Source organism: Oncorhynchus tshawytscha, linkage group LG30, assembly GCF_018296145.1.
Source record: "Oncorhynchus tshawytscha isolate Ot180627B linkage group LG30, Otsh_v2.0, whole genome shotgun sequence".
In the NCBI taxonomy this organism is placed as follows: Eukaryota; Metazoa; Chordata; class Actinopteri; order Salmoniformes; family Salmonidae; genus Oncorhynchus; species Oncorhynchus tshawytscha.
Window position 1 is genome coordinate 43,531,432 of NC_056458.1, and position 10,594 is coordinate 43,542,025.

Here is a 10,594-nt window from a genome sequence, read left to right on the forward strand (position 1 = left end):
ACCGGGGCGGCAGGTAGCCTCGTGGTTAGATTGTTGGACTAGAAACGCAAGGTTGCAAGATCGAATCCCCGAGCTGACAAGGTAAAAACCTGTCGTTCTGCCCCTGAACAAGGCAGTTAACCCAGGCCTAAGCCGTCATTGAAAATAATTTATTCTTAACTGTCTTGTCTGGTTAAATAAAGGTGAAATAAAACCCGGCCTAAGCATGTGACGGTTCATTTCAGTTCACACGTGATTGTGAGCTTTAAAATGAAATGTTGCGCAGGTTGATACAGTAGTGAGGTGATTGTGAAACTCAAATTAAACCACGCCTCAAATCAGCAGATTTTTCATAAACACCTGCACGTGGCTGCTAGAGCTCACTGCGTCGTACGTCTCCCAGCGCCCCAGTCCCCTAGTTGTCAAACAAAACTTCAGAGTTGGCGCGGCTTTACTATCTTACAGGCTATAGTAGACATCGATCACAAATAATTTGCTCTGTCTTTTTTTACTTTAAAAAAAAACAATTTATTTGTTCATTCATCTGCTGTCTACGATGTCTTCTAACGGTACCACCAGTATAGGCCTAAACTGCCCTATTCCCAGTCGCTTTGAGCAGTCAAAAGACTGGTCTCAGCTGGCCGACTCCTACAGTCAGACGCCTGGAGGCACCCTGTTCTCCACGACACCTGGAGGTAAGTTTAGCAAAATAAGGGACTATTTATCGTCTTGAAGAACACACTAATACGGCCTCGGGAGTTTAAGCGCTGCGCTAGTTTGGAGAACAGCACATTGCGCACAGATATAATCAGAGTTTGGTGACGCTTTTCAGTTTTGAATGAACGGTTATGTACTTACATTCCTATTGCATTAAATGCACTTTTACCTGTTCCAATCATTTTAGTTGCATCAGACAATAAACATATGTATTGTATGTATCCAGCAATGACAGAATCAATTATCTTTATCAAGATGCAGTTGATTCGATGTATCAACGTGTGTGTGAGTAGGACATTATGTTGCCTTTACAAGGAGGCCAACGTGGAGGGGAGAGAGGCTGAAGGAATGGGGTTGTTTTCATTGGTGGTGTTACATAGCTGGAATTGCTGAGGACGTTACGGCTCAGTTACAAGGAGGCACTACAGGGGTAGCGGAGTTTGTAAAGCCAGGCAACACACCTGAATTGAGGGGACTGAGATCCAGAGACTTCTATTGAACTGTATGACAAAAGAGTGCATAGGTGTGATCGCGTTCAAATTATTTTCCCAGTACAGCATATGAATCATGTCAGACCAGTAGATTCTCAGAGGGTGTTTTCACATAGTCATCTTTAAAAAAAAAAAAAAAACAGATCGCATTCCTCTTTATAGTGAATCCTCTTTATAGTGAATTCTGGGGTAAAAAAAATATTTTTTAAAGCTGCAAAACAACTTCTGTGTTCACACTGCCCTTGCCTTTGAATGAGGACTCCGCTATTTTTCCAGTTCACTTCACCTAAACCCAGAGGCCTCTTTGCATTCACATTGCTACGTTTCGAAAGGAACCAAGATATTTTTCCAACATGCACTCTGGATTTGTATTAAGTGCGGGACAAGCCAATCAATCAGAATGTGTTCTCGGACAGCTAGATATATCGACATTTTGGAAGCTAATAGATTGCATTTAGTTCAAATGAGACATAATTGTAATCAGACGATACTATTAACATGTACATTTAATTGGTAACAGAATAAATAGCAATAGAATAAATCATGCTGTAATGGGAAATGGTACACCCAATGTAGGCTACTGCCCCTTTAAGAGCAAGAATAGATTTTGGACCCTGTGTTGTGATTCTTGCCAAATATATTGTCTTCTCACGCTAATCAAACCCCACAATCAATAAACAGTACCTGGCGTTCTCTTAACCTATAAATCACATATTGCTAACAAATAATCTGAACTAAAAACATGTTTGAGTTGCTGTGCGTCCTTGATTATCGCCAATCAATATCCAAAACCCCGATTTTTCACGAAACCTCCATCTTTTTTTTTTTTAGTGGCACCAATGTGCGGGTTTATGGCAGAGGAAACGGTGTTGCAATAGTCTAGTGTGGGTGCTGCGGGAATAATGACAAGCGAACCTGGGGAGCTTTGCGTTCACGTTGACCTAAAAAAAAAGGGAACCGGACAGTGCCATTCAAACGAACCGTACTCACACCACCCCTCGAGATGGCTTTGCTTCGGGGGCTCTTTTGAGTGTTCCTGTTCGATTGTTCACACTGCACAAAAACTAATCACAAAAATTGGCTTAAAGAGACCAAGTGTGAAAACACCCTGATATAGTTGCTAGTAGTATAGGATCCATATCAGATCAAGGTGAGCTCTTCTATTGAAAAGTACACACGGAGTATAGACCGCCCACTTTTCTATGTAGCCTGCACTAACACACCTTGGATAAATATTGTGCACAAGAATACCTCATGATCTCAACGGATTGCTGCACTTCATGACTCTTGGTCAGTGTTGCCAACTAATTTTCAGGGTAAGTTGCTAGAGGCAGGTTGATTTGTTGCTAAAAGTTTCTAAATGACGTTGTGATGTCATTGCGTGATAACGTAAAGCCGCGTCATTACGTAAAATACACAACAACGTTGCTCAAATTAACTGGCCCCCTCAGCAAAACATATGATTTGACATTTGTTCAGGTACAGACTCCCACTCTTTTCTGTACTTCAAGCTTTTCATTTTTGATTGAGGCATGTTGATTGATGTTGTAAGTCCTGTTCAAGATCAAACATTCGTGAACAACTATATTCATCGAACCCGTACTACTGCTGTCAGCCAACAATGATTTGCTGAAATTGCTGCTGCCTGTGCACGAGCTGAGCGCCTGCTGTTGACGTCACTCCACAAAGCACTTTTGCAGCCAGGCACGTGTGTTATGACTGAGTGTGTGACAGAGAAAATCGTCCCTGTGTCATTTAGAGGGAAAATGCGAGCATTTTTAGCGTTCAAGTCACTTTTCAAAAGTTGCTAAAAGTTCCAAATACATTTTTAAAAGTAGCTAAATTTGTTGCTAAGTGCTGTTTGGGAAAAAAAACATTGCCAGGGCAGTCTGACAAGTTGCTAAATCTAGCAACAAAATTGCTAAATTAGCATCACTGCTCCTGGTACTTCTGTGTTCTTACCCGAGACAGACACTTCAACCCTTTGTCCTCACAGGAACCAGGATAATCTATGACAGAAAGTTCCTGCTGGAATGTCGGAATTCACCGATCACACGTACCCCTCCGTGCTGTCTCCCCCACATCCCAGGGGTCACGGCACCGGCCCAGCACCCTCTGGGCAAGCTGAAGGAAATGGACGAGAACAAAGACATCTCGGGTTGGTCTGGATCCTGATACTTACAGTGACACTACTGTATATCCTATGAGACCCATTAACCTCTTCCCCTAGCCAGGCCTCTTGGTTACCTGCTCTCCTAAACACCTGACTCCTCTCCCACATGGCTTTGCAGCAGATGTGTTTTTACTGAGCAACACAAGAGGGAACACCTTTTTAAGGGCTCAAGGAAATACTTGAGAAACAAGTTCTCTTGTTTTGTTATTAGAAACTGTGCAAGGAGAGTAAATCAAGTCGTTGCATTTATTCTGTCTTAGTTCACAGTGTAGGGAAATGGAAAGCAGTTGCTATGTCTGAAAGGCATCATGCTAATATCCCAAGATACAAATATATCCTTGTCATTCAGTCCCGGTTACTTGATTTACTCAATCTTGCATTCACATGATGTTCTGATGTCTCACTTCTAGAACTTGCCTAATTTTTAAGACTCCTTAAATTCCTTACCAGTAATTAAAGGGAGGGGATAGGTTGCTTTGTTCATGTGATGTTGGTGACCAATAAGTAGTTTATTTCCGAGGATAAGGAAGTAGGCTACATAGGCCTGTTATCATCAGTGTAGTGTGTATGAGGTGACGAATGCCCAGACTATCACCTGGTGTACAAACCAGTTAGTGTGTTTTGGTGACTCTTTTTTTTGTTTGTTTTTTTTGTACCAGCACTAGACCAAGTTTCAAGGTGAACTGCTCCTCGAGAAAAGCAAACAAAAACCTGTCTGATATGTCAAGCTGCTGGCCAAGCATTATGCTGCATATCTTGTGACCGACCCATTTAGTTTGTAGATGCTCAAAGGTTTTTGGAAGTTTAGGAAAGGATATGTCCTCGACGCTGACCCGTGTTCTCTCTTCTGTCCCTACAGCAGACGATGCCCAGTTTGTGATTGACATCTGAACCTACTCGTCCAGACCAATTATTTTGGAGAAATTGTATTCTGTTCAGACCACTGGGTGGTCGCTCTACTGGTCATACTCTCACTGTAGATTCCCTCCTGTCTAATCCTGGTGGATGATTAATGAACTGTCAAACACTCAGAGAGTTGATCTCTGAGGCTGGAAGCAAGAATTCTGGGTAAATTTGGGAAGGGTGGCTGCAGTCAGTCTGTTAACTGCTTTTCATCTTGATGTACTTTTTTTCTTTTTGTACTTTCTGTTTTTTCAGGATGAATGAATTTATCATTTAGAGTTTTATTAATTTCTTCAGGATGAATGAATTTATCATTTTGAGTTTTATTAATTTCTTCAGGATTAATGAATTTATCATTTTCAGTTTTATTAATGGGAACTAATTTTTTGAAGTTGCATTTTTATACATGGTCTGGGGGTTGGCAGCTGATTACAAGGGTATTCAGAGATTCATCACTGGGCTCTTTGAGGGTTGTGCTGTTCCACTGCAGAGAAAATAAATAAAACAGGAAGAAATGTAAAAAGTTACATGGTGCTTTGTGTTTTTTGATCATCAGATGGTTTGGAAAGACGTGGCAATAGGCCAAGAAGTGTGGTGTGGTTGAATGAACTCGTAAGTTTCAGGACTCTGTACATTACCTCTGGACCTTGAAGCCAGTGCCCCTGCCTACACTTTTTAAAATGTTGTTTTTATCCTCTAATCAAGAATTGATTTTGACCTGGGACACCAAGTGGGTGTAATTCATTATCAGGTAGAACGGAGAACCAGCAGACTCCTCTGGACCTCATAAGGGTAAGAGTTGAATACCCCTGGTATAGAGCAGGGATGTTCATTTCTGTTCCTGGAGGGCAAAAACACTTTTTTATTATTTATACCTGGTAGTTCATTGCACTCACATGGTGTCCCAGGTCTGAATTAGTCCCTTATGAGATGAGGATGTAAACCAGAAGGGTTTCGATCCTCCAGGACTGACATCGAACAGCCCTGCTATAGAGTATACAGTACATTCAGAAAGTATTCAGACCCCTTAACTTTTTCCACATTTTGTTACGTTAGCCTTATTATAAAATGTATTAGTTATTTTACCCCCTCATCAATCTACACACAATACCCCACAATGACAAGGCAAAATAGGTTATTAGAAATGTTTGCAAATGTATAAAAACAACACATTTACATAAGTATTCAGACCCTTTACTCAGTCCTTTGTTGAAGCAACTTTGGCAGCGATTACAGCCTCGAGTCTTGGGTGTGATGCTACAAGCTTGGCACAGCTGTATTTGGGGAGTTTCTCCCATTCTTTTCTGCAGATCCTCTCAAGCTCTGACAGGTTGGACGGGGAGCGTCACTCCACAGCTATTTTCAGGTCTCTCCAGAGATGTTTGATTAGGTTAAAGCCCGGGTTCTGGCTGGGTCACTCAAGGACATTCAGAGACTTGTCCCGATGCCAAACCTGCATTGTCTTGGCTGTGTGCTTAGGGTCGTTGTCCTGTTTGAAAGTGAACCTTCGCCCCAGTCTGAGGGCCTGAGCGCTCTGGAGTAGGTTTTCAAGGATCTCTCTGTACATCTTTCCCTCGATCCTGACACTGAAAAACATCCCCACAGCATGATGCTGCCACCACCATGCTTCACCGTAGGGATGATGCCAGGTTTCCTCCAGACGTGACACTTGGCATTCAGGCCAAAGAGTTCAATCAAAGAATTTTGTTTCTCATGTTCTGGTGCCTTTTGGCAAGCTCCAAGTGGGCTGTCTTGTGCCTTCTACTGAGGAGTGGCTTCCGTCTGGCCGCTCTACCATAAAGGCCTGATTGGTGGAGTGCTGCAGAGATGGTTGTCCTTCCGGGAAGGTTCTCCCATCTCCACAGAGGAACTCTGGAGCTCTGTCAGAGTGACCATTGATTTCTTGGTCACTTCCCTGACCAAGGCCCTTCTCCCTGATTGCACAGTTTGCCAGGTGGTTCCAAAACTTCTTCCATTTAAGAATGGAGGCCACTGTGTTCTTGGGGACCTTTAATGCTGCAGAAATGTTTTGGTACCCTTCACCAGATCTGTGTCAAGACAATCCCCTCACGGCTTGGTTTTTTCTCTGATATGCACTGTCAACTGTGGGACCTTATATAGACGGGTGTGTGCCTTTCCAAATCATGTCCAATCAGTTGAATTTACCACAGGTTTACTCCAAGTTGGATAATCAAACAGGATGCACCTGAGCTCAATTTCAAGTCTGAATACTGACGTAAAAAAGGTATTTTAGTTTTTTTACTTGTAATTGTTAGGCACGCCTCTGAAGAGGGAACACAACACCCTGCTACAACTCAACTCTCTGAAGTGAGAGGTATGGACTGTAGGTGTGAGTAAGGATGACAAAGGCAGAGAGAGTGGTACCATTTACTAGGAATTTATTCCTTCACACAGTAATATGGGGAAAAGGGGCTGTACGGAACCAAGGAAAGTAAATGTCAAAGCCCCCTCCATCTGACCTGCCTACCCACTACTTACCTAACTTACCCTCTCCTATCTGACCTGCCTACCCACTACTTACCTAACCTCTCCTATCTTACCTGCCTAACCACTACTTACCTAACCTCTCCTATCTTACCTGCCTAACCACTACTTACCTACCCTCTCCTATCTGACCTGCCTAACCACTACTTACCTACCCTCTCCTATCTGACCTGCCTAACCACTACTTACCTAACCTCTCCTATCTTACCTGCCTAACCACTACTTACCTAACCTCTCCTATCTTACCTGCCTAACCACTACTTACCTACCCTCTCCTATCTGACCTGCCTAACCACTACTTACCTACCCTCTCCTATCTGACCTGCCTAACCACTACTTACCTACCCTCTCCTATCTGACCTGCCTAACCACTACTTACCCTCTCCTATCTGACCTGCCTAACCACTACTTACCCTCTCCTATCTGACCTGCCTAACCACTACTTACCTAACCTACCCTCTCCTATCTGACCTGCCTAACCACTACTTACCTAACCTACCCTCTCCTATCTGACCTGCCTAACCACTACTTACCTAACCTACCCTCTCCTATCTGACCTGCCTAACCACTACTTACCTAACCTACCCTCTCCTATCTGACCTGCCTAACCACTACTTACCTAACCTACCCTCTCCTATCTGACCTGCCTAACCACTACTTACCTAACCTACCCTCTCCTATCTGACCTGCCTAACCACTACTTACCTAGCCTACCCTCTCCCATCTGACCTGCCTAACCACTACTTACCTAACCTACCCTCTCCTATCTGACCTGCCTAACCACTACTTACCTAACCTACCCTCTCCTATCTGACCTGCCTAACCACTACTTACCTACCCTCTCCTATCTGACCTGCCTAACCACTACTTACCTAACCTACCCTCTCCTATCTGACCTGCCTAACCACTACTTACCTAACCTACCCTCTCCTATCTGACCTGCCTAACCACTACTTACCTAACCTACCCTCTCCTATCTGACCTGCCTAACCACTACTTACCTAACCTACCCTCTCCTATCTGACCTGCCTAACTAACCACTATCTACCTAACCTACCCTCTCCTATCTGACCTGCCTAACCACTACTTACCTAACCTACCCTCTCCTATCTGACCTGCCTAACCACTGACCCCCTCCTGTACTCCCTGTTCACCCACGACTGCGTGGCCATGCACCCCTCCAACTCAATCTCAAGTTTGCGGACGACACAACAGTGGTAGGCTTGATTACCAACAACGATCTGAGACGGCCTACAGGGAGGAGGTGAGGGCCCTCGGAGTGTGGTGTCAGGAAAATAACCTCACACTCAACGTCAACAAAACTAAGGAGATGATTGTGACTTCAGGAAACAGCAGAGGGAACACCCCCATCCACATCGATGGAACAGTAGTGGAGAGGGTAGCAAGTTTTAACCCTCGGCATACACATCACAGACAAACTGAATTGGTCCACTCACACAGACAGCATCGTGAGGAAGGCGCAGCAGCGCCTCTTCAACCTCAGGAGGCTGAAGACCTTGTCACCAAAACCACTCACAAACTTCTACAGATGCTCAATCGAGAGCATCCTGGCGGGCTGTATCATCCGCCTGGTATAACCACCGCCCTCAACCTAACCTCTCCAGAGGGTAGTGAGGTCTGCACTAACGCATCACCGGGGCAAACTACCTGCCCTCCAGGACACCTAACCACCCGATGCTACAGGAAGGCCATAAAGATCATCAAGGACATCAACCAACCACTGCCTGTTCACCCCGCTGTCATCCAGAAGGCGAGGTCAGTACAGGTGCATCAAAGCTGGGACCAGAGACTTAAAAACAGCTTCTATCTCAAGGCCATCAGACTGTTAAACAGCCACCACTAACATTGAGTGGCTACTGCCAACACACTGTCAATGACACTGACTCTAACCAGCCACTTTAATCATGGGAATTGACCTGCCTGAAATTATGTAAATATATCACTAGCCACTTTAAACAATGCTACCTTATATAATGTTACTTCCTATCATTGATCTCATATGCATACGTTGATACTGTACCTATATCATCGACTGCATCCTTGTAATACATGTATCACTAGCCACTTTAACTATGCCACTTGGTTTACATACTTATCTCATATGTATATACTGTACTCGATATCATCTACTGTATCTTGCCTATGCTGCTCTTACCTAACCTACCCTCTCCTATCTGACCTGCCTAACCTACCCCTACCCTCTCCTATCTGACCTGCCTAACCTACCCTCTCCTCTCCTATCTGACCTGCCTAACCCTAACCTACCCTCCCTCTCCTATCTGACCTGCCTAACCTACCCTCTCCTCTCCTATCTGACCTGCCTAACCTACCCTCTCCTATCTGACCTGCCTAACCACTACTTATCTAACTTAGCACCACCTGGTGCGCTAACCAAAATACAGGGGGTGGTCTGCCCAGGTCTTATCTAGTGTGCCTAGACAGTGAATATACTACGGCTATATGTTTTCCCGCGGGCCTCTTGCCTAAGCACTCCCTAGGTGCCTCCTCCTTCCCCCTGGGAACTAAATGAAACAGGATATTAAACAATCTACTTCACAACAAAACTGAGAAAAAACTAACTCAGGCCATTAAAGAAGTTCTGACAAAGCAACAAACACAGAACATACCAAAACGGCTATCAACAACAAGTAACATCAACATGCTATACCCCTCAGCCATCAACATGCTATACCCCTCAGCCATCAACATGCTATACCCCTCAGCCATCAACATGCTATACCCCTCAGCCATCAACATGCTATACCCCTCAGCAATAATCTATATCACAATCAATCTCTTCCCTGAACAACAGAACACTGGCTTTTATAGCTTCAGAAGGCATTGGAAATTGGAGACAGCTGAGTCCTGACGAGGGGGCGGGGTCAGCTCTCCAATTAATCTTGGAGTCGACCAATCAGCTGCTGGGGGATTTCAGGAAGCTATCTCCTGAAACACACTCAAATACACAAACTACAACACAGAAACTGGGGAACGTAACAGTAATACATTTGTAAAAAAAAAAAATGAAAAAATGTTTTCACTTTGTCATTATGGGATATTGTGTGTAGATTGATGTGGGAAGAAACAATTGAATACACTTTAGAATAAGGCTGTAACGTAACAAAATGAGAAAAAGTCAATGGATCTGAATACTTTCCGAAAAAACACCGTATGTACAGGGTATTCAACTGTTACCTTACGAGGTCTGGAGCCCTCTGGTTTTCTGTTCTAATTCATTGGACTCACCTGGTGTCCCAGGTCTAAATCAGGCCATGATTATAGGGGAACAATTAAAAAACGCAGCAGAACTGGCTTTGAGGTCCAGAGTTGAGTTTGAGGGCTTTAGTATATTATGGTATAACACTCTATAGATGTACAGAGTATTAGTGACCCAATTCATTACTCATGGTTTCATATGCATACTCCTGCAATAATGGTTAATATGATGGATGGTGTGTATTATAGATTCTGAGAATTCCAGCTTCACCAGGTTCCAAAGATGTAGGACTTGGATTTTTCGTTGAACTGTGAATAATTGTTCAAAACAAATTAGATTGGTCGTGTACACATATTTAGCATGTTATCGCGGGTGTAGCGAAATGCTTATGTTCCTAGCTGTTTAAGTATCCTACTAATACTTGAAGTACACACAACACTCATAATTAATTTCCTATAATATATTTCACCCATTTATTATGGAGCATTCAAGACAACCCGGGAGCTCTGGGGGGGAAAAAGAAAGTCAAATCATAACGCCAGTGATGTTTAGGTAGGAAAGTTTGAGATCTAGAACGATGCCAAGTTT

General features: G+C 43.7%; 1 protein-coding gene across 2 annotated transcripts; it reads left to right on the forward strand.

The window, feature by feature from the left end:
- The first annotated feature begins 343 nt into the window (after positions 1 to 343).
- LOC112228258 (eukaryotic translation initiation factor 4E-binding protein 3-like) lies at positions 344 to 4,790 on the forward strand. Of its 2 annotated transcripts, none has more exons than XM_042309547.1 (3): positions 344 to 674; positions 3,184 to 3,345; positions 4,223 to 4,790. In XM_042309547.1, the coding sequence occupies exons 1-3, from the start codon at positions 536 to 538 to the stop codon at positions 4,249 to 4,251; spliced, it is 330 nt and encodes a 109-aa protein (XP_042165481.1). In that variant the 5' UTR covers positions 344 to 535; the 3' UTR covers positions 4,252 to 4,790. The 2 variants fall into 2 exon arrangements, with proteins under 2 accessions (XP_042165481.1, XP_024249199.1); XM_024393431.2 differs by having other exon boundaries at positions 345 to 674; positions 4,220 to 4,790.
- The last annotated feature ends 5,804 nt before the right edge of the window (positions 4,791 to 10,594 follow it).